A 24,705-nucleotide genomic window follows, 5' to 3' on the forward strand; every position below is an offset into this window, starting at 1 on the left:
GCAAGGGACCTACTCTTTTCCTCTTGACATATTTATAAAAGCTTTTGCAGTCGGTTTTTATATTTGCCGCAAGCTTACTTTCGTAATTTATTTTTGCCCTCTTGATTAATCCCTTTGTCCTCCTTTGGTGCATCTTGAACTGCTCCCAGTCTTCGGTTGTGGTACTTTTTTTGGCAATTGATATGCTCTCTCTTTGGACCTAATGCTATCTCTAATTTCCCTTTTTATCCATGGTTGAGTTCACCTTTTTTGGTTTATTTTTATGCCAAACCGGTATAAACGATTTTTGCAATTTCTCCATTAGATCTGTGAATGCTTTCCAGCCTTCAGGTTTGTTTTTTTCACCCTCTTTCTGATTTTTTACTTTCGCTGCCTCACCTAACTTTTCCTGTTTTATCTTTCCTGTCCTTTACCTTATCATACAGGTTCCCACCCCCCTGCCAAATTAGTTTAAACCGCAGCCGACGGCTGTACCAAACCTAGCTGCCAATATATTGACCCCTTTTGGGTTTAGGTGTAACCCATCCTTCTTGTAGAGGTCATGCCTTCCCCAAAAGAGATCCCAATGATCCAAGAAGCCAAAACCCTGTCCTTTACACCAGCCCCTCAGCCATACATTCATTTTTCTTAACCTTCCATTTTTGTCTTCAGTTGCACTTGGCACAGGTAGAAAACCAGAGATGACCACCCTGGCTGTCCTATTTCTTAGTTTCTGTCCTAGCTCACTGTAATCCTTTTTCAGTACTTGCTCCTTTTTATCTATGTCATTGGTACCCACATGTACCAAGACATCAGGCTGTTCGCCTTCCCCTTTTAGAATACCCTGGACCCCATTTGAGATATCCCGCACCCCACCAGGGAGGCAGCACACCATGCGGGCATACCTATCTGGCTCACAGAATCTCCTGTCTGTATTTCTGACAATGGAGTCCCCATTGACCACTGCATTCCTCTTTACCTTTTGGTCCACCATGCCAGGCTCAGTGCCAGCGACCTGGTCACTGCTGCCAGCTTCTGTCAGGTCATCTCCCTCAACAGCATTCAACAAAATATACCTGTTACTGAGAGGGATATTCACAGGTGTGCTCTCCATTTTCCTTCCCTCCCCTGACAGTTACCCACTTACCTGACACATCTGGTCTTGGGGTAACTATGTCCCTGAAAGTTGAATCTATCAACTCCTCACTCTCCCTTACCAGCTGTAGGTCCTCAAGTTGCAGCTCCAGTTCCCCAACTCGGTCCTTAAGGAACTGCATCTCGGTGCACCTGACGCAGATGTGGCTATTTGGGAGGGTGGGACTCACCCGTGGTTCCCACATCTGACATCCAGTACAAAGCACTAACCCCATAGGCATAACTGAGCTAAAATAATGCCACTTACCTTTCTCCTCGCCTGCTTTTTCCTAAGCCTGTTGAGCCAAAGGCTGGAAGCCCCACTCCTTCAGTGCCCCACTCACTCAGTGCGCCGCTCCTCGCTGGCCGCTCCCTCCCCTTTTACTCCTTTTACTGGCTCCTTGACCAATTAACCTTTGACCAATTAACCCAGTCACTCTCTCCAAGCTCCTGCTCGTCTGACTCACAGCTCAAACTCCAGCTGCTACCTCCTCAGACTCCCAGCCCGATTTGAGTAGGCCCAAGCCCCAGTAAGCCCTTGTATTTAACTGCTTACCTCCATGTCACTCTCTCCGAGCTTCTCCTCCTTCGACTCCCAGCTCGAACTTGGCCCCTCTGTTATAAACAACATGGCCCCTCTGTCACATACAACACAGACCCTCTGTCATATACAACATGACCTCTCTATTATATAGAACACAGCCCCTCTGTAACATATATCACAGCCCCTCTGTTATATACAACATGGCCTCTCTGTCACATTCAACACGGCCCCTCGGTTGTGATATAATCATGGCCCCTCTGTCACATACAACACTGCCCCTCTGTTACATACAACACGGCCCCTCTGTTACATACAACACGACCCCTCTGTTATAAACAACAACACCCCTTTGTTATATACAACACCCTCTGTCACATACAATGTACAAGTTCAGATTAAATTTTTTGGAAATTTAACTTTACACATACAGCACGGGATCAGGCCATTTCCAGCACCACGAGTCCGATCTGCTCAATTACATCTAATTAGCCTGTACATTTTGAATGGTGGGTGGAAACTGGATACCCTTACAGTCAGTGGGGGATTCGAACTCCGGTCCCAATCATTAGTGCTGTACACAATGTTGCGCTAATTGCTACGCCAACTGTTCCTCCGGTTTTCACTATCGACAACACATGCAATCGTCTGGGGTTCTTCTGTCCCAGAACTGGCCAGTGTCCCCTCAGACACCGTGTGCTCTGTTCCAACACTTATCAATCTTAATATTTTTTAATATCCAACACTTCCTCTTCCTTAATCTCCACATTGTCCAGCCCACAGGCCTGTTCAATTTAAATCTCACCATGATCAAGGTCCTTTTCTCTGGTGAATACTGATGCAAAGTATTAATTTAGGACCTCCCCAACCTCCTCCGCCTCCAGGCACACGTTGCCTCCTTTATCGGTCCCACCTTCATACTCATCACCCTTCTGTTCTTCACATACACTTAGAATAACATAACATAACATAACAATTACAGCACGGAAACAGGCCATTAGGCCCTTCTAGTCTGCACCGAACCAAACACCCCTTTCTAGTCCCACCTCCCTGCACAATGCCCATAACCCTCCATCTTCTTCTCATCCATATACCTGTCCAACCTTTTCTTAAATAATACAATTGACTCTGCCGCAACTATTTCTCCCGGAAGATCATTCCACACGGCTACCACTCTCTGAGTAAAGAAGTTCCCCCTCATGTTACCTCTAAACCTCTGCCCCTTAATTCTTAACTCATGTCCTCTTGTTTTAATCTTTCCTCCTCTTAACGGAAATAGTCTATCCACATCCACTCTGTCTATCCCTTTCATAATCTTAAATACTTCTATCAAATCCCCTCTCAACCTTCTACGCTCCAAAGAATAAAGACCCAATCTGTCCAATCTCTCCCCATACTCCAGATGCTTAAACCCAGGCAACATTCTGGTAAACCTTCTCTGCACTCTCTCCACTCTGTTTATATCCTTCCTATAATTAGGCGACCAGAACTGCACACAGAACTCCAAATTAGGCCGCACCAACGTCTTATACAATCTCAACATCACCTCCCAACTCCTATATTCCATGCAATGATTGATAAAGGCCAGCATACTAAAAGCCTTCTTCACCGCCCTATTCACGTGAGTTTCTACCTTCAGGGAACGATGTACCGTTACTCCTAAATCTTTCTGCTCTTCCGTATTCCTCAATGCTCTCCCATTTACCACGTATGTCCTATTCTGATTCTTCTTACCAAAATGAAGCACCTCACACTTATCAGCATTAAATTCCATCTGCCATTTTTCAGCCCACTTTTCTAAGCAGCCCAAATCCCTCTGCAATCCTTGAAAACCTTCTTCATTATCCACTATTCCACCTATCTTAGTATCGTCTGCATATTTACTAATCCAATTCACCACCCCATCATCTAGATCATTAATGTATATAACGAACAACAATGGGCCCAATACAGATCCTTGAGGCACACCACTGGTCACCGGCCTCCAACCTGACAGACAATTATCCACTACCACTCTCTGGCCTCTCCCTTTCAGCCAATGTTCAATCCATTTGACTATCTTAAAATTTATACCTAAAGATTGCACCTTCCTAACTAACCTTCCATGTGGTACCTTATCGAAGGCCTTACTGAAGTCCATATAGACAACATCCACTGTGCTACCCTCATCCACATTCCTAGTCACCTCTTCAAAAAATTCAATCAGATTGGTCAAACATGACCTTCCTCCCACAAATCCATGTTGAGTGCTCCTGATCAGACCCTGTCTATCCAGATGTTTATAAGTACTATCTCTAAGAATTTTCTCCATTAATTTACCTACCACAGACGTCAAACTTACAGGCCGATAGTTGCCAGGCATCCTCCTTGAACCCTTTTTAAATAACGGAACCACATGCGCAATGCGCCAATCCTCCGGCACTATCCCCATATCTGATGACATTTGGAAAATTACCGCCAGAGCCTCTGCTATTTCCTCCTTCACTTCTCTCAATGTCCTGGGGAAGATCCCATCTGGTCCCGGAGACTTATCCACCTTTATATTCTTCAAAAGCCCTAAAACTACATCTTTTGTAATCTCTATATTCCCCATATTTACCCAATTTGCTCTTTTTATCTCACATCTCCCAATATCTTTCTCCTTAGTGAATACCGAAGAAAAGAAACTGTTCAATATCTCCCCCATTTCTCTAGGCTCCACACACAGTTTTCCGCTCTGATTTTCTAAGGGACCAATTTTGTCTCTAGCTTTCCTCTTACCATTAACATATTTGTAGAACTCTTTTGGATTAGTTTTCAGCCTGTTTGCCATAGTTTTCTCGTACCTTCTTTTAGCTTTCCTAATTCCTCTCTTAAGATTCCTCTTACATTCAATGTATCTTTCAAACATCTCCTTAACTCCATGCTTCCTATATCTAATGTACGCCTCCCTTTTTCTTCGAACCAAGTTTCCAATATTCCTTGAAAACCATGGCTCTCTCAAACCTTTTGCCCCTCCTTTTAACCTAACAGGAACATAAAGCTTTTGCACTCTCAAAATCTGATCTTTAAAAGACTTCCATCTCTCTACTACATCCTGCCCATAAAACAAATTGTCCCAATGCACACCCTGCAAGTCCTTTCGCATCTCCTCAAATCTAGCTTTTCCCCATTCAAAAACCTCAATCCTTGGCCCTGATTTCTCTCTTTCCATAATGACATTGAAGCTGATGGCATTATGATCACTGGACCCAAAGTGCTCGCCAATACTAACCTCCGTCACTTGACCCATCCCATTTGCCAACAGTAGATCTAACACTGCTCCTTCTCTGGTCGGCACCTCTACATATTGTTGTAAAAAACTATCTTGCACACATTTCACAAACTCTAACCCATCCAGTCCTTTCACAGAATGTGTTTCCCAATCTATATGTGGAAAATTAAAATCTCCCATAATTACAATCCTGTGCTTATCACAAATATCTATTATCTCCCTACAGATTTGCTCCTCTAGGTCTCGGTCCCCTCCGGGTGGTCTATAATACACCCCTACAAGTGTAACCTCTCCTTTCCTACTCCTCAGTTCCACCCAAATAGCCTCCGTGGATGTGCCCTCTAATCTATCCTTCCTAGGCACCGCTGTAATATTTTCCCTGACAAGCAATGCAACCCCACCTCCTCTTGCCCCTCCAACTCTACCACACCTAAAACAACGAAACCCAGGGATATTCAGTTGCCAATCACATCCCTCCTGCAACCATGTCTCACTAATCGCTACCACATCATACTTCCAAGTATCAATCCACACCTTCAGCTCATCCACCTTTTTTAAAATACTCCTGGCATTAAAATATATGAATTTCAGGGATTTCCCAATTTTTAATCCCTGTTTTCCCTCATCTTTAAGAACAACATTATTTACTTTTCCTGCCAATTGCCCTTCATCTTCTTCCAGAGCATTTCCCTTCTCTATCACCTGCCCATCCATATTCAAATACTTACTACAAACTTTCTTTGTTTGCATTCTAACCTTCTCCTTACTGCTCTGTACTATTTTGGGGTTCTCCTGAATCCTACAAGCCAAGGCCTTCTCATACCCCCTTCCAGCTCTCATGGCCTTTCTTAAGCTCATTCCTGGGTACAATATACAACTCTCCAGCCACACATTCATCTGCCACAGCTCCCTGTTCCTACCCTCTCTGCCACGTGGCACAGGCAGCGATCCCAAGATCACCACCATCGAGGTCCTGCCTTTTAACATCTTCCCTAACTCCCTATATTCCCTCTTTAGGACCTCATCCCTACTCCTATCTATGTCATTGGTCCCCATGAGGACCACATCTGGTTGCTCACCCTCCCCCTCCAGAATGCTATGAACTCGATCAGGGACGTCCCTGACCCTGGCACCTGGGAGGCAACATACGTCTGGGAGACTCGATCTCGTTCACTGAACCTCCTATGTGCTCTTCTAACCAATGAGTCCCTAATGATCATATTTCTCCTCCCTTCTTCCCTTCTAAGCCAGCCTCTGCACCAGAGACGGCCCTGGTAGATCATTCCCCCCCTCCCCACCACAGTATCCAAAACAATATACTGTACTTATTGTCAAGGGGAATGGACACAGGGGTGCTCTGCACTGCCTGCCTCTCCCTCTCCTGACAGTCACCCCATTACCTATCTCCTGACTTTTAGAAGTGACGTCTCCCTGAATCTCCTCTCTCTCACTGCTTCCGCCTCCTGAATGATCTGGAGTTCATCCAGTTCCAGCTCCTTAACATGGTCTCCCAGGAGCTGCAGCTGGATGCACCTCTTGCAGGTGTAGTCATCAGAAACCCCCTTTCTCACCACATTCCTGCCCCTCCCACAGTGTGGGGCTCCCCTAGACCTGTCTGTAGTGACCACCCCTCACCTGGACTCAATGAGGTTGCCAAGATGTTGCCAGCGGCCATTGATGTGTTGCAGTTTGCTGTTGACCTCCTTGACCCTGCTCGGCTCATTGATGGCCTTCAGCCCATCACCCAGCTGTTGTACCATCTCTCTTTCTGTCTCACGTTGCTGGATTTCACCCATACAGTCCTGTAACATATCGCAAATCTGTCACACACCCAGGGGGAAACACACATGGTTAACCGGGGAACATAACCTAGTGAACCAGGGAACATGCCCCAGTGAACCAGGGAACATGACCCAGTGAACTGGGGAACACACTGCAGTGAACCAGGAAACAAGCCCCAATGAACCAGGCAACACAGTCCAATGAACCAGGGAACACAGTCCAGTGAACCGGGGAACACGGCCCAGTTAACCTGGGGCCACTCTGAAGTGAACCGGGGAAAATGCCCCAGTGAATGGGGGAACACACCCAGTGAACCAGGGAGCATGCCCCAGTGAATCCAGGAACACAGTCCAGTGGACCAGGGAACATGACTCAGTGAACCGGGGAACACACCCCAGTGAGTCGGGGAACATGCCCAGTGAACCAGGGAGCACGCCCCAATGAATCCGGGAACGCGGTCCAGTGAACCGGGGAACACGGCCCAGTGAATCGGAGAACACACCCCAGTGAACCCGGGAACACGACCCAGTGAATCCGGGAGCACGACCCAGTGAATCCGGGAACACACCCAGTGAACCAGGGAGCACGCCCCAGTGAATCCAGGAACATGGTCCAGTGAACCAGGGAACACACCGCAGTGAACCGGGGAACACACCGCAGTGAACCGGGGAACACACCGCAGTGAACCGGGGAACACATCGCAGTGAACCGGGGAACACACACCAGTGAACTGGGAACGCGGACCAGTGGACGGGGGAACGCGGCCCAGTGAACCGGGGAGCACGTCCCAGTGAATCCAGGGACACGACCCAGTGAATCGGGGAACATGACCCAGTGAATCGGGGAACATGCCCCAGTGAATCGGGGAACACGTCCCAGTGAATCGGGGAACACACCCCAGTGAACCAGGGAACACGACCCAGTGAACCAGGGAACACGGCCCAGTGAATCGGGAACACACCCACCACAGTGAGGTTTGTCTCCAACATGGGATGTACCCATGGACCCTTCCCCCAGCACCATGATGTCTGTCTCCAACATCACCGCCGAGCAAACCTTCTCTGCTCCAGCACTGAGAGGTCCTCAGGATGCCAGTGTCCAAGGAAGGGACTCCCCCACCCTAACAAGGGGCAGGAAATGGCACCCCCCACTTCCCCCCGTGACTGAGTGTAGGACAACACGTGCGACCCTCACCTTCTGCAGTCTCTCGATCATCTCTTCAATGCCCGTCTGTGGGCTGAGGGAGACTCGATCTTCCATCAGCTTCAACCATTCCTCCAGCTCCCGGCTTTTCACATCAAACAGCTCCCACTGCTCCTGCGCAGGGCTCACCTCCTGGATCGATGCTGGCTCCTGCCGGATTCAGGACAGCTCCAGTTAGCGGATGTCACCTCAAGGTGACACACAAGATCTGTCCCCTCCCCTGTCGGGATGCAACCAACCAGGCCTGTCCTCGTGTACACAGTCCCCAGCAGCTCAACACACCAGCTCGCCCTTGGTTTTCATGCTCCTGTACCTCCTTCCTGATGCTAGTCAGTCGAAGATACTTGTGTGCTGGATGGAAAGGGTCCTCGATAATTCTCGGAGCCCCGCCACTGTTCCACACAGTGAAGCAGCCAAACAGGGCTTCTCTCTTTGGTGTTCCTGCAAAATGTCAGGGTGGGAACCGGGAGCTTTGCCTTCCTCAGTGCAAGCGCTGTTGTGTTTTCCTGACTGATAGAACACAGTACAGGCCCTTCGGCCCTTGATATTGTGCCAACCCATATACCTACCAAAGAAAACAGTAAACCTTTCCCATGTCGTAATCCTCTATTTTCCTTCCATCCCTGTGCCTCTCTAAGAATCTCTTAAATGCCCCTAATGTTTCAGCCTCCACCACCATCCCTCTGACAAGACATTCCAGGCCCCCACATCTGCAGAGAAATGGATCGGATCAATCCACAGGACCATAAGAGCGGCAGAGAGGAGTCTCCATCCCGCCCCCTCCACAATCGACGTGATCGACCCGGATCATTGTTTGAAGAAGGTGCGCAAAATCATTGAGGACCCCTTCCATCTCGCACACAGGATCTTCCAGGTGCTCCTGTTGGGGAAGAGATCCAGGAGGATCAGAGCCAGCGCCACCAGGCTGAGGAACAGCTTCTTCCCATAAACAGTGAGAATGCTGAACGACCAAATGAACTGCTCACACTGACCCTCCGAGACTCTCATATTCACAAAACAACATCTATTTAGTTATTTTTAAGGATGAAATATTGCCCTGAATATGTTTGTTTGTCTGCATGTGTGATATCAGAATCAGAATTTATTGTGCAATTGGATAAATTAATAAAATATATGTCAGGCAGTGTCTTTGCTTCATTGGTTATTTAGGAATCTGATGGCAGCAGGGAAGAAACTGTCCTTGGGTATGTCTGCGTGATTTGCACCGAGAACCGGAGAATGCGGTTTCGACAGGTTATACTTTTACAATCAGATGATACTAAATTTGACACAACTCTCTCTCTGTTTAACAGAAGCTTACCCCTTACGTCTCCCATAAACTTCCCTCCCTTCACTGTGTACACACATCCTTTGGTGTTTGCTGATCCCGCCCTGGGAACCAGGTGCTGGCCGTCCACCCTATTTATCGTCTCCAAAGCCCATTTCACACTTGCCAGTGGTCCCAGGAATCGAATGTCAATTGGTCTTTAAAGTGGCAAATGTGAAAGCAAAATCAAGCTCAACGCCAGCGTCAGATGACATCATCTCCCGCCAGGGATTGCCGGCCTCAACCCTTAGTACAATCCTTGGTGTCTGTAGATGCCGGCATTGAAATCAGGCAAGTGTGAAACAGGTAGTTGGATTGTGGGATTGAAATAACCCAAGTTTTTGTGTGAGTGCAGGAAGAAAAGATTAAAATGAAGGTATAAACTTTGCCGTGAGAAAGTCGCAGGGGAGAGAGTGGGGGGGAAAAAGCAATGGTGGACCTGACTTCCCAGAATGCCATGCTGCAGAGAAACCCCTCTATGAATGCTCCATGTATGCAGCCAGGCATACAGCCCTTTCTCTGCTGCATGGAATTCTGGGAGGGCAGGTCCACCATTGTTTTCCCCGCAGCATTTATAATTGTGTGCAAAAGCGCCACCAACTTTCCCACCCTGTTTAAAAATTGTCCGATATTGTTATTTATTTGCTAGCACTTTCCCACAGTCTCTTATAAAGGTTTATATAGGTTGGCACAACAGCGGGGACTGAAGGGCTCGTACTGGGCTGTACATAAAGCTTAATTATGTTATAATTAGGCATGATTAACTTTGTTCAAATACAAGATCATAATACATTGATCAGGATTTAGGGCAGGTCCCCCATCGCTCGATGCATCACAACATCACCGGTAGAAGGTAGAACAGTCCTAACCCCGGGAATGGCTCCTTGCAAGTGCGAACACGTGCAGTGTCCCAGTTAGGAGTGGTCAAGTGTGAACAGTCAAACCCCCCCATCCCTATCCCGGGACACGGAATGGCCGATTTAATGGGACGCAGGTGTGAAAGGGGCTTCAGAATCTTGTCGACCTCTATCAAGTCTCCTCTCATCCTTCTCCCAGTGAGCATGACATCACTCCCTGCCTCAGGCAGACAATCCCAGTCATCAGTGAAGGGGTGGGAAGGGGGTGGTGAGGAGGTTGGGGGACAAATGAGGGGAAGGGAAGGGGTGGTGAGGGGGTTGGGGAGGGAGCAGGTGAGGGAGAGGGAAGGGAGGTGGTGAAGGAGTTGGGCATCAGGCTGCTCTTCATCAACTACAGCTCAGCCTTTAATCCCATTATTCCCTCAGTGCTGGTCAAGAAGCTAGAAACTCTGGGCCTCTGTACCCCACTCTGCAACTGGATCCTTGACTTTCTCATTACAGTCAGTATGAACTGGAAACAACGTCTCCTCCTCACTGATTATCAACACAGGCGCACCCCAAGAATGCATGTGTAGCCCACTGCTCGACTCATTATACACCCATGGCTGTGTGGCCAGACACAATTCCAATGCCATCTACAAGTTTGTCGATGACACCACAGTTGTCGGCAAAATCACAAACAGCCAGGAGGAAGCGTCCAGGAGGGCGAGAGATCAGCTCATTGGATGGTGTAACGACAATAACCTTGCGCTCAACGTCAGGAAAACCAAGGAGATGATTGTGGACTTCAGGAGAAAGTCAGGGGAACACGACCCAGTCCTCATCAAGGGCTCAGAAGTGGAGAGGGTCAAGAACTTCAAATTCCTGGGTGTCAACATCTCCAAGGATCTGTCCCGGAGCCTCCACATTGATTCAATCACAAAGAAGGCTCACCAGCGGCTCTACTTTGTGAGGTGTCTGAGGAGACTCGGTATGTCACCAGAGACTTGCAAATTTCTCCAGGTGGACCATGAAGAGCATTCTGGCTGGTTGCATCACTGACTGGTACGGAAGTCATGCACAGGAGAGGAACAGGCTACAGAGAGTTGTAAGCTCACCCAGTGACATCGCGGGTACTAGACTTCACTCTATCAAGGACGTCTACAAGAGGTGGTCCAGAAAGCAGTCTCTATCTTTGAGGACCTTCACCCCCCCAGGCCATGCCCTCTTCACTCTGCTACCATCAGGAAGGAGGTGCAAGAGCCTGAGGACGAACACCCAATGGTACAAAAACAGCTTCTTCCCCTCCGCCATCAGATTTCTGAATGGACAATCAACCACAGACACAACCCCACTTTGTCTCTTTTTTGCACTGATTTTTTAAAAATTTGATGAAAAATATTGGAATGCACAACCCTACTGCCTCAAATCAACAGGACCATGCCCAAAGTTTGTGGCCCCTTCCCTGTGAGGCAGTCATGTCACGTTTAGTCCATTCCATCCAAACTCTCCTTCAAAAGACATAAAAAACTAAATATCTTTATGTTGTGTGAGGTGAAAAGGCTTTTACTTCAAAGTGCTGTGCCCCCACCCCCCCACCCCCCCCGGGAGGGGGTAGGGAGTAGGGGGTTGGGCCATGGAGACCCCATCGAGAGTAGCTGGTCTAGAGAACTCTTGTCACTGGGCATTGAAGAAACCGAGGAGAAGGTCCTCAAACAACGGAGGGGGGAGTTGGAGGGATGAGAAGGCATGGGAAGGGGTGAGAGTGGGGAGAGAAAGGTGAGAGGGGTTATATCAGCCTGTATGTGAGGGGTGACCGACCTGGGACTCTGGGCCTTGCTGCAGAGAATCTTCCAGAAGCTGCTGGACCACAGCCATTGACCTCGCCTCGACCTGTTGCTGAGGTGGAGGTCCCTCATGTGGACCCACTGGTGCCCCGGTTCCAAAGGGGAGGGGGAGGGTGTCGTCATGGTCTCTGCATCAGACACATTGTCAGGTGAGGGAACACCCTTCCCCTCCCAATCTCCCCTCCCCAACTCCCCCTGCCTGACCCCCCTCCCCATACCCCTCCCCAACCTGACCCCCCCCCACCACCTCCCCAACATCTCACTCTATTTAAGTACATTGAATGAGATCCCCTTTGCCATTTCGTCAGGTAGAGATGTCCACAGATTCCCTTGTCCCCCTTCATCTCCATCCTAAATCCGCCACCTTGAATCTCAAGGCCCCGCCGACTAGTTCTCGTCTCCCCTATCTGTGCTTTCATCTTATCTCTTGCTTTCATAAGTTTATATGTTTCGATGAGATTCTGAATTCCAGTGACTACGGTCCCAGGCAACTCAATGTCTCCCCTTGAGCTGAGCTCCCATCTCCGGAACTTTCTCTGCGCCGCTGCCAAAGCCGGCAGATTCGTAACCTCAGTACCTGGTGCTGGGATGTGTTAGGATCAGCTCTGCTCCAGGAGACCTCTTCCTGTCTTGATGCAACGTCGGCTTAGGGCGTCGGCTGGTCTCCTCGGGGGGTTGGGTGGGTTCGACCAGCACCATCTCCTGCTCCTAGAAATCACAGCACAGCACGTCAACATCCAGAAATCACACCTCATCACGTCAACATCCGGAAATCACACCTCACTGCATCAACATCTGGAAATCACACCTCGCCGTATCAACATCTGGAAATCACACCTCACCACGTCAATGTCTGGAAACCACACCACACCGCATCAACGTCTGGAAACACCTCACCGCATCAACATCTGGAAATCACACCTCACCGCAGCAACATCTGGAAATCACACCTCACCGTGCCAATGTCTGGAAATCACACATCACCACGTCAACGTCTGGAAACACCACCTCACCGTGTCAACGTCTGGAAATCACACCTAACCACGTCAACATCTGGAAATCACACCTCACCACGTCATCATCTGGAAACAACACCTCACCGCAGCAACATCTGGAAATCACACCGCAGCAACATCTGGAAATCACACCTCACCATGTCAACATCTGGAAATCACACCTCACCACGTCAACATCTGGAAACAGCAGCATGTCAACATCTGGAAATCACAGTGAGTGTGTGTGAGGGAGGGATGAATGTGTACAAGAGATCAGGATTTGCTTCAGCTGTGGGCACCTGTGCCAGGTGAGGTGTGAGCAGTCACTCGGTCCAGCCCGGAGCAGGTTACCTGTGTGTCCACAGTGGGATCTGGACCAGAGAGGTGGGATCCTTCCCCTGAGTCTGCAGTCTCCACACTTTCCCCTTCATCCACCTCTTCCTCCAAGAGTAAGGACAACCTCCTGATGGAATGAGCCAGCTATGGACACGAAGATAGAGGGAGCTTCCTGTCATAACTTTCCGTTCCAGACTTCGCACCACAACGTTCACAGACCAAATCATCCCAACAGGTGCTTCTAAGATAACTCCGACTCCTTGTTCCCCAGTCCCAAACCCCTTCAACACCCCCAATCCCCTGTTCCCCAGTCCCAAGCCCCCCTCAACACCCAATCTCTTGTTCCCTAGTTCTGAACCCCCTCAACACCTCCAATTCCCTATTCCCCAGCTCTGAACCCCTCCACACCCCCAATTCCCAGTTCCCCAGTCTCGAACCCCCTCAACTGGGTGGCAGTGTAAAGTGTGAGGAGGATGTCAGGAAAATGCAGAGGGATGGACAGGTTGGGGAAGTGGGCGGAGGAATGAAAGATGAAGTTCAATGAGAGGTTATCCATTTTAGAGGCAGTAATAAGAGAGCAGAGTATGCCCTCTGAAGAGGGTAAATGGCATGTTGGCTTTCATAAAGAGGGGATTGGAGTATGGAAGCAGAGATGCCCTCCTGCCATTGTACAGGGCCCTGGTGAGACCTCACCTGGAATATTACATCCAGTTCTGGTCCCCAAATTTGAGGAAGGGCATACTCACTATAGAGAGAGTGCAGCGCAAATTTACAAGGTTAGTTCCCAGAATGGTAGGATTGACATATGCTGAAAGGTTGGAGAGACTGGGCTTATATCCGATAGAGTTTAAAGGATGAGGGGAAACGTGTTTGAGGTGTATAAGGTTATCAAGGGGCTAGACAGGGTGAAATCAGATTTCATGTTCCCAATGTTGGGAGAGACTAGGATTAGAGGGCATAGTTTAAGATTACAGGGAAGACCCTTGAGGACAGAGATGAGGAGAATTATTTTTACCCAGAGAAGGGTGGATCTGTGGAATGCGTTGCTGCAGAGGGTGGTGGGGGAAGATTCGCTGGATATGTTCAAAAGGGAGTTAGATAAGGCTCTAGTGGACAGGGGAGTTAAGGATTATGGGGAAAAAACTGGGAATCGTTACTGACAGAGAATGATCAGCCATGATCCGAAAAATCCAACGGGCCATTTGGCCACCTCCAGCACCCACTGTCTATTGTCTCTTGTCTAATCCCATTCCCCAATCCCAAACCTCCTCATGACCCCCAATCCCCCCGTTCACCAATCCCGAACCCCCCTCAACACCCCAAATCCCCCACTTCCTAGTCCAAAACCCCGTTCAACATCCCCAATCCCCCGTTCCCCAGTCCCAAACCCCCTCAACACCCCTAATCCCCCATTCCCCAGTCCTGAACCTTCTCAACACCCCCAATCCCCCATTCCCCAGTCACACACCCCCTCAACACCCTCAATCCCCCATACCCCAGTCCCAAACCCATTCAATACCCCAAACCCCTATTCCCCAGTCCTGAATCCCCTCAACATCCCCATACATCTGTTCCCCAGTCCCGAACCCCCTCAATACCCCCAATCCCCCAGTCCCAAACCCCCTCAACATCCCCAATCCCCTATTCCCCAGTCCCACACACCCTCAACACCTCAAACACCTATTCCCCAATCCAAAACCCCCTCAACACCCCCAATCCCCCATACTCCAGTTCAGAGCCCTCTCAACTCCCCTAATTCCCCCATTCCCCAGTCCCAAACCCCCTCAACACCCCCAAAACCCCATTCCCCAGTCCCACACCCCCTCAGGAGGGAGGGGAAGGGGAAGGAGGGGGAGAAGCAGAAAGATGGAGAGGGGGAGAGAACGGGAGGAGGGAGGACGGGAAGGGGGAGGGTTCAGGGAGCTCTGTGCAAACGGAGGAGAGAGGGAATTAAGGGGGAGAACAGAGAGGGGGAGGTGCTGAACCTTGGGCTGTCTTGGTGGATCATCCAGGGGTTGGAGAGGCCCCTGTCCCTCTGTGAGAGCCCGGGTCATCTCGCTGAGCCTCTCCTGGGCCTTGATCACCAGCGACCGGCGCTGTTCAATCAGCTCCTCCAGCTTCTCCCCCTGCCAGAGTATAAGAGATCAGTCAGCCCATCCATCTTCTCCTATCCCACTGGAGCTCCCTTGCTCTCCACTCTCGTCTCTTCAACCAGCCTCTCCACTGCTATGGAGGCAGAGACCAGTCACCCCATCCACCTCTTCCTATCCCACTGGAGCCCCCTTGCTCTCTACTCTGTGTGTGTGTGCACATCTGTGTGTGTGTGTATGTGCATGTGTGTATCTGTGTTTGCGTCTTTGTGTGTGTGTGTGTGTGTGTGTGTGAGAGAGTGTGTGTGTGTGTGTGTGTGTGTGTGTGTGTGTGTGTGTGAGTGAGTGAGTGAGTGAGTGTGTGTGTGTGTGTGTGTGTGTGTGAGTGTGTGTGTGTGTGTGTGTGTGTGTGAGTGTGTGTGTGTGTGTGTGTGTGTGTGTGTGAGAGTGTGTGTGTGTGTGTGTGTGTGTGTGTGCATGCGCTGCAGGAGAGTGAGATGATTGTCACACACAGTGAACAATGTACAGATGAGCCAAGGACCCTGGGGGCTGCAGCCCAGTGGGGATTTATTTAAACTCCAGCTGCACTGGTGAACACAGGTGATCGGGGCCTTCACGATATCCACTCGTGTGATTGTCTGCATAATTCACAGGCACATGCATTTGAGTGTGTGCAGGCCTGCATGCATGCGAGCATGCATGTACAGGCCAGTTGTCCATTCCTGTTTGCACACCCATGTGCATATGCAGACACGCGTGTGCAGTGCGACGTGAGCTCACCTTCTGCTGCCCCCCGATTACAGCATCACATTCTTGAAATGTCTCCAGCAGCGTCTGTGGGCAAAACACAATGAGGTTTGGAAATAATGTGTTGGGATCAACTCACTGACAGTTATACCTGCCCCCTGCCCCAAAATGAAGAAATAGGAGCTGGCCATTTGGGCCATCGAGCCTGTCCTGTCATGGCTGAACTGGTCTCGGCAACATGACACCAAATGAGTTTCCGTAGATTGAGAAGAGGTCACGGGGGAAGGGTGACACGGGGGAAGGGGAGCAGGGCGGTAAACCTGGGATGGGATTGAGCCACAACAAGGGGGTGAGTGAGGCAGCAGGAACAGTGGGGGTGGGGGGGTGGTGAGAGCACATGGGGGGAAGGGTGGGGGAAGATGGCAGAGTTACGGGGAGAGGGGCAGAGCCACAGGGTGAGGGTGGAATTACGGGGAAAGGGGTGGAGCCACATGGAGAGTGCGGAGTTACGGGGTGATGGGCAGGGCCACAGGGAGAGGGGCAGAGCCACAGAGAGAGGGCGGAGATTCAGGGAGAGGGGCGGAGCCAGAGGGAAAGTTGGTTTGCGAGCAGTCTGTGTGAGGGTTTGAGTTGGTCCGTGTTTGCTCCATGTTGACTGAGGGTCTGTGTGGACTGTGTTTTGTCCTTGTTGACTGAGGATCCATGTTTTGTCTGCATTTGGATGTGTCGACTGAGGATCCATGTTTAGTCTGTGTTTGAACTGTGTTTTGTCTGTGTTGACTGAGAGTCCATGTTTGTCCGTGTTGACTGAGGGTCCGTGTTTGGTCCGTGTTGACTGAGGGTCTGTGTTTGGTCTGTGTTTTGTCCATGTTGACTGAGGGCCCGTGTTTGGTTAATGTTGATTGAGGGTCCGTGTTTGGTCTTTGTTTGGATGTGTCGACTGAGGGTCCATGTTTGGTCTGTGTTTTGTCCATGTTGACTGAGGGCCTGTATTTGATCTGTGTTGACTGAGGGTCCATGTTTGGACTGTATTTTGTCCATGTTGACTGAGGGTCTGTGTTTGGTCCGTGTTGACTGAGGGTCTGTATTTGATCTGTGTTGACTGAGGGTCCATGTTTGGACTGTATTTTGTCCGTGTTGACTGAGGGTCTGTGTTTGGTCCACATTTGAGTGCCAGTCCACGCCCAGCTCTGGTGATGTACCTGCAGCATGGACCTCTGCTCCCTAGTCAGGGCCTGCAGCCGGGACACCAGCTCCCTGACCCGTGCCAGCCGGGCGAAGGCCACCATGGTGCCAATAGCTTGGCCTGGCAGCGCCAGGGAAGGCTCCTGTTCTGCAACGACTGCCGCCACCTCCCCCATCTCCTGCAGCCTGTCCAGGACAACCTGTGGACACAGAGAGTGGTCACCACAGGGGCAGAGAGCCCTAGAATCCTGTCACCACACCACAAACACCTTTCCCCCATCCACCCAATACTGGCCCCTGGGCAGCAAATCCATTCCATTCCCAGGTCATATTTCTGGAGCCCATATACCCATCACCAACCCCCAGGTTTCACCACTGTAATGGTAGATTCTCTAAGACATTTTTTAACCTGTTTTTTCTTAATTTCCAGCTCTTGGTTCTGCAGAGCTAAGAACCTTTTTTTAAAACTTGCAGCTTTGGGTTCTGCAAGGCTGAGAACCTGCTTGTTTTTAGAACCAGCAGACATAAGCAAAATTCCACCGAGGGGCCAGAGATGCTGTTATCTGAAGAAAGGACATCTGTGTACCGAGAACATTCATCTTCCTGCTTGTTTTGATCACAGACTGTCAGAGGCCTAGCCTTGATGCAAAATAAACCATTGTATTCAAAGTGATAAATTGAAAATTATGTTATTCGTTAATAGCCTAGCATGCTAGCTTGCTTGCTTATCTTTCTTGCTGTGCTGGGAATAGGTGCTTGGGTAAGCAGTTTTTGGGTAATATAAGTCATGTTAACACCCACACACCACGGGGTTTCCAGCAGATGATTACCCACTTCCCCACCAGGGAGAAAGGCGGAGCATCTCCAGATAGCCCAGGTAGGTCACAGAGAACTCGTGCAAACTCCACACAGACAAGGACGGGTGCAGGATCAAACAATCTCCAGAGCAGCCAAAGGAGAGGAACTACCCTCTGGACAGCTGGAACTGATGGTAAGACCACCCCCTACCCATACCCCCAACCCAGTGATATCATCCCTTCCCACACCCTACACCCATAGCCCCCACCCAGAACCACACTGGAGACCCTCTGTCTGACTCCCAACCAAGGCTCCAGGACATGCCTGGGCAGTCAGGAAAAGCCGTGAACACCAGCCCGGCTCCCCACGCGACTCTGTCTGCTCTGACCGATGCCCACCAAGGTTTCCCCACTCAGAAAGAAGGTGCCAGAACCTGTCTGTTCACCAAGTGTTCCTCAACCGGAACATTATCCAGGTCCACGGATGAGAGGAGGGTTGTGATCTTCGACAAGTCGCTTTCCATTCTCTTCACCTCTGCCTCGATGGCAACCATTACCTGTGGGTCAGAATCACTGGTCAGTACCCCTCCCTGTCCTAACCCCCTCCCTCTGTCCCATCTCCTCCCTGTCCTACCCCCCTCCCTCAGTCCCACCTCCCTCTGTCCCACCCCCTCCCACAGTCTCCCCTCCCTCTGTCCCACCCCCTCAGTATCACCCCTTCCCCGTCCTACCACCTCCCTCCATCCCACCCCCTCCTTGTCGCACCCCCTCCCACAGTCCCCCCTCTGTCCCACCCCTCCCTGTCCAACCCCCTCCCTCAGTCCCACCCCCTACTCGTCCTACCCCTCCCCAGTTCCACCCCTCCCTCAGTCCCACCCCTCCCTGTCTCCTTCCCTCAGTCTCACCCCCTCCCACAATTCCCCCTCCCTCAGTCACCCCCCCAACCCCAGTCCAACCCCCCCACCCTCATTTTATGCGTAGTGTGGATTGCGGAGGGTCTGTGACCTCTCCATCTGGAACCTGATTGGATGTCACCTCACCTGCCCATCAGGGTCAAGCCCTGCCCACAGGTTAGCACCCCTTCCAGCCAAGGACCATGTGCCCCCTCCTGTTCTGGGACAGAGCCAGCTCTGTGCCAGGTTGGGCACCGTGGCCAAGGCTGGAGGACCATTGGTAAGGTGTGTATGGGCAGAAGGTTGGGAGCAGGCGTGTCGTATGACCAGTGTCTCTTGTCATGTAGATAAGAGCACTGCCAGCCAGGGATACCAACGAGCAGCAGCTATCGCTTCTTGTATCTAGATTGTAAAGCCTGCACCCGCTTGTGGGTGGGTGTGAGTGTTTGCCTGTACGTGTGCGTGATTGTGTGTGTATGTGTGAGTTATTGTGTGTGCGTGTTTGTGTGAGTGTGTGTGTGAGTGAAAGAGTGTGAGTGTGTGTAAGTGTATGGGTGTGTGTGTGTTTTTTCCCTCTCTTGTGACTCCCCTACATGTGTAAATAGATTCCCCTGTTCCATCGGCTGTGTCCGAACTCAGTGCTGTCAAGACTCTCGGCCCCCCAGTCCCCTGACAGAGGCAGGGTGGGAAGGACCCGACCGTGGGATGGTAGGGTACTGGGATGTGACCCTCACCTTGGTGACATCCTCCACCTCCGCCGTCCGCCGGTCCACGTCCTGCTGGAGGCAGGTCGCATGTTTCAGAGCCTGGCTGAGATTCCGCATCAGGTTGTCGGTGTCGAACAGCTCGCCCAGCTTTGCCAACCGGGCACTCACCTCCCGGAACCTCTGTTGGTTCTGCCTGCTGGTCTCTGTTACCATCTGTGTGTGGGTGAGACATCAAACAAGAACCCGAGGTCAGGCCCAGAGCCTTGCTGCTGACCTCCCTACATCTCATCAACTACTTCTCTCTGCCTGGCGACCCCCTCCCCCCCCCCCCACTTCAACGTTGTTAGCACCACATTAGATCCTTGCCCAGCTGGGGTATTAAACTTTTAATTTGGTGAATCTGGGCAGCACGATGAGTGCAACATTCTTACCGCGTCAGCAATCGGGACCAGGATTCGAATCCCGCGCTGTCTGGCAGGAATTTATACGTTCTCCCCGTGTCTGCGTGGGTTTTCCCTGGGGGCTCCAGTTTCCTCCCATCCTTCAAAATCTTTGGGGGGGGGGAGTGATCAGGCAGCACATGGGCCAAAATTTTTAAAAATCACATCTACATTTTTAAAATATAATTTTTAAAAATGTAAAGTTTTCTCGGAACAGGCAGGTGGGTGGAGCTGTGTACACAGCCCAATCAACTGGGGTCTTGTTGGATGACAGCAGCGGCTGAATGGACCTCATGGTGTCGTGTGACAGGGTGAACCACTCAGCGATCCTGGGGAGAACAGGGAACGAGCCTGTCTCCTCTCCTCCTGAGCCCTGATCATCCCACACCTGGCCGTCACCTCACTGTCCCGGGGGGGGGGGGGGGCATGATGAACCTCACCAGCTTGCAAGGCAGGGCTGTGAACAGATGGAAGGGAGGGGTACACACCATGTGAAGGTGGAGAGGCACCATGGTCAGCACAGACACGGAGGGCCGTGCTTCTGGGCTCTGCTGCTATCCATCGCATGCCTGTTCACGAGCCCATCCACACCCCTATCACTCCTTGCTGTAGTATATCTGTTCATCCCATTCCAGGCTCCCCGCCACTTTGGGTAAAAATATCCTTTACACATATTCACCTTGCAAAGACTCCAACTGTCTATCCTACCAACACCACTCATCGCTTCATCCACTTCCGTCAGGCCTTCCCTCAGCCTCTGACCCTCTGGAAAAAACACCTCGAGGTTGTCCAACTGGTCCTCTCCCCACAGCTCCCACCCTCTAATCCAGGCAACATCCCAGTGAACTGTATCTGCACCATCTCCGAAGACTCCACATCTGGAATGTGACAACCAAAACTGCACCCAATAACCAGCTCTGGCCCAACTATCTCCAGCTGCAACATGACTCGTTCCTAAGTAAAGACCTGGACCTGCTCCAATTCACCTATCGCCCTAATCGCTCCATGGCAGATGCTCCCCACTCAGCCCTGGATCACCTCGACAACAGCAGCACATACATCAGGCTGCTCTTCATCAAATATGTTAATGGTAAAAGGAAAGCTAGAGACAAAATTGGTCCCTTAGAAAATCAGAGCGGAAAACTGTGTGTGGAGCCTAGAGAAATGGGGGAGATATTGAACAGTTTCTTTTCTTTGGTATTCACTAAGGAGAAGGATATTGGGAGATGTGAGATAAAAAAAAGCAAATTGGGTAAATATGGGGAATATAGAGATTACAAAAGGTGTAGTTTTAGGGCTTTTGAAGAATATAAAGGTGGATAAGTCTCCGGGACCAGACGGGATCTTCCCCGGGACCAGACGGGATCTTCCCCAGGACATTGAGAGAAGTGAAGGAGGAAATAGCAGAGGCTCTGGCGGTAATTTTCCAAATGTCATTAGATATGGGGATAGTGCCGGAGGATTGGCGCATTGCGCATGTGGTTCCGTTATTTAAAAAGGGTTCAAGGAGGAAGCCTGGCAACTATCGGCCTGTAAGTTTGACATCTGTGGTAGGTAAATTAATGGAGAAAATTCTTAGAGATAGTACTTATAAACATCTGGATAGACAGGGTCTGATCAGGATCACTCAACATGGATTTGTGGGAGGAAGATCATGTTTGACCAATCTGATTGAATTTTTTGAAGAGGTGACTAGGAATGTGGATGAGGGTAGCGCAGTGGATGTTGTCTATATGGACTTCAGTAAGGCCTTCGACAAGGTACCACAGGGAAGGTTAGTTAGGAAGGTGCAGTCTTTAGGTATAAATTTTGAGATAGTCAAATGGATTGAACATTGGCTGAAAGGGAGAGGCCAGAGAGTGGTAGTGGGTTAGGGTTATGAAAGGGATAGACAGAGTGGATGTGGATAGACTATTTCCGTTAAGAGGAGGAAAGATTAAAACAAGAGGACATGAGTTAAGAATTAAGGGGCAGAGGTTTAGAGGTAACATGAGGGGGAACTTCTTTACTCAGAGAGTGGTAGCCGTGTGGAATGAGCTTCCGGGAGAAATAGTGGCGGCGGAGTCAATTGTATTATTTAAGAAAAGGTTGGACAGGTATATGGATGAGAAGAAGATGGAGGGTTATGGGCATTGTGCAGGGAGGTGGGACTAGAAAGGGGTGTTTGGTTCGGTGCAGACTAGAAGGGCCTAATGGCCTGTTTCCGTGCTGTAATTGTTATGTTATATATATGTTATATATGTTAACTCCAGCTCAACGTTCAACATCATCATCCCATCAGTACTGGTCAACACAATCCAAAACCTGGGCCTTTGCATCCCTCCTCATTGGAAGACCAGTGTCAGTACGAATCAGTAACAAACATCTTCTCCTCACGGACAATCTACACAGGCACCCTTCAAGGATGCATGCTTAGCCCACTGCTCTACTCTCTCTGCACCCATGACTGTGGGGCCGGCCATGATTCAAACGTCATCTGCAAATTCACCGATGATGCCACAGTTGCAGAATCACAGATGGCGACGAGGAGGCATACAGAAGGGAGATAGATCAGCTTGGTGTGTGGTGTCACAACAACAACCTTACACTCAACGTCAGTAAAACAATGGAGCTGATTGTGGGGGAAATCAGGAGATGACGAACCAGGCCTCATCGGGGGGGAAATCAGGAGATGACGAACCAGTCCTCATCGGGGGGGAAATCAGGAGATGACGAACCAGGCCTCATCGGGGGGCAAATCAGGAGATGACGAACCAGGCCTCATCGGGGGGGAAATCAGGAGATGACGAACCAGGCCTCATCGGGGGGAAAATCAGGAGATCACGAACCAGGCCCCTCATCGGGGGGGGAAATCAGGAGATGACGAACCAGGCCTCATTGGGGGGGGGGGGAATCAGGAGATGACGAACCAGGCTTTATTGGGGGGTCAGCAGTGGAGAGGGTCAAGAACTTAAAATTTCTGGGTGTCAACATCTCTGAAGATCGATCCTGGGGCCTCCTTGTTGATGCAATCATGAAGAAGGGTCATCAGGGTTAGGGTTGTGGCTGCAAATTTCTACAGGAGCACTGTGAAGAACATTCTAACCGGTTCATCGCTGTCTGGGTCGGAGGTGCCAATGGAGAATTGTGAACTCAGCAACGCCATCAAGGGGACTACTCCATCCAGGACATCTACAAGAGGTGGTGTCCGAAGAAAACAGCCTTTACCCTCAAGGACCCTCCCCACCCCCAGCCCGTGCACTCTTCTCACCACTACCATCAGTCACCTCATTTCAGGAAGGATGTGGAAGCTGTGGAGAGGGAGCAGAGGAGAGTCACCAGGATGTGGCCTGGATTGGAAAACAAGTCTCATGAGGCGAGGTTCGCAGAGCTGGGACTTTTCTCTCTGGAATGAAGAAGGATGAAAGGATTCTGAGGGTGGACAGCCAGCAGCTGTTTCCCAGGGCGAGAGTAGCAAACACCAGAGGACGTGTGTACAAAGTGAAGGGAGGGAAATTAAGGGGAGACTTCAGGGGTGATTTTTTTACACCAAGAGTTGTGGGGGCTTGGAATGCCTTGCCGGGGACAGGCACATGGATGGAAGAAAAACAGAGGGTTATGGGGTAGGAAGGGTTTAGTACTTTTTTTTAGTATGGGCCAGCACAACTTTAAGGGCAGAAGTGCCTGTACTGTGCTTTTGTGTTCTATGAAGGAGGTACAGGAGTCTGAAGACGAGCACCCAGTTGTACAAAAACCCCTCTTTCCCTCCATCTTGCGATGTCTGAACAGACAGTGACCCACAGACACTGCCTCACTTTTTACACTCGTTCCGGAAATGAAGTTTAGGACAATTTCTGCACCCGTAACACTCAGCACCTACTGTCACCAACAACACGCTTCATGGCTGTTGATGGCCAGGTCCTGATTCTCATTCTGACTGCCCAACTTTCCTCACCACCTTCAGAGAGTCACAGACATCCCCCCACCCCCACCCCCCGCCAGATCTCTCTGAACGTTTGGCTTCCCAAGCCCCACACCTCACTCTTGTCCAGATTAAAGTCCATCTGCACTGGATCCCTCTCTGTATCCATCAACAACCTCCCTCTGTGTCTACACCACCACCAACTTTGTGTCACCTTCCCACTAGACCTTCCTCCCCATCCAGGAACTGAATCACGCATCTGTGGGGGGTGGGGGGGGGGGAGACAGGTCTGTTACCCCCATGGGGGAGATGGATCTATTAAAACCCCTGTGGGGGTAGATGGGTCTGTTAACCTCTGTGTGGGGAGATGGGTCTGTGCCCCCTGTGCAGGGAGATGGGTCTGTGCTACTTGTGGGGGGGAGATGAGTCTGTTACCCTCATGTGGGAGATGGGTCTATTACAGGGAGATAGGTCTGTTGCCCCCTGTGGAGGGAGATGAGTCTGTTATTCCCATGGGGGGAGATGGGTCTGTGCCACACCCCTGTGTAAATGCCCTCTTGGATGGTCCCCACCGCAGCCTCAGTTTGCAGGCTGGGACCAGGACAGCCCAACACTGGGCTGTCAAGGCTGACGGGGACAGGCAGGTATCTGCTGTGAGCAGGCGGTGCGATGCAGGGACATGAAGGGCCCAATGGCCTGGTCCTGCCCTGTT

At 50.5% G+C, this 24,705-nt stretch overlaps 1 protein-coding gene across 7 annotated transcripts in view; it reads right to left on the reverse strand.

Annotated features, from left to right (window-relative positions):
- Positions 1-24,705, reverse strand: part of LOC138753173 (nesprin-2-like) — a 93,584-nt gene that overhangs the window by 31,634 nt on the left and 37,245 nt on the right. For 6 of the 7 annotated variants that reach the window (XM_069915797.1, XM_069915795.1, XM_069915799.1 and 3 more), the window contains 10 exons: positions 19,680-19,865; positions 18,487-18,609; positions 17,273-17,455; positions 16,104-16,157; positions 15,219-15,359; positions 13,249-13,377; positions 12,480-12,610; positions 11,877-12,030; positions 7,884-8,042; positions 6,543-6,709 (listed from right to left, as the gene is read on the reverse strand). In XM_069915797.1, coding sequence (XP_069771898.1) covers positions 6,543-6,709; positions 7,884-8,042; positions 11,877-12,030; positions 12,480-12,610; positions 13,249-13,377; positions 15,219-15,359; positions 16,104-16,157; positions 17,273-17,455; positions 18,487-18,609; positions 19,680-19,865 — 1,427 coding nt within the window. The remainder of the gene's footprint in view (positions 1-6,542; positions 6,710-7,883; positions 8,043-11,876; positions 12,031-12,479; positions 12,611-13,248; positions 13,378-15,218; positions 15,360-16,103; positions 16,158-17,272; positions 17,456-18,486; positions 18,610-19,679; positions 19,866-24,705) is intronic. The other variant, XM_069915796.1, reaches the window with a different exon arrangement.

This window comes from Narcine bancroftii, chromosome 2 (genome assembly GCF_036971445.1).
Source record: "Narcine bancroftii isolate sNarBan1 chromosome 2, sNarBan1.hap1, whole genome shotgun sequence".
NCBI classification, from domain to species: domain Eukaryota; kingdom Metazoa; phylum Chordata; class Chondrichthyes; order Torpediniformes; family Narcinidae; genus Narcine; species Narcine bancroftii.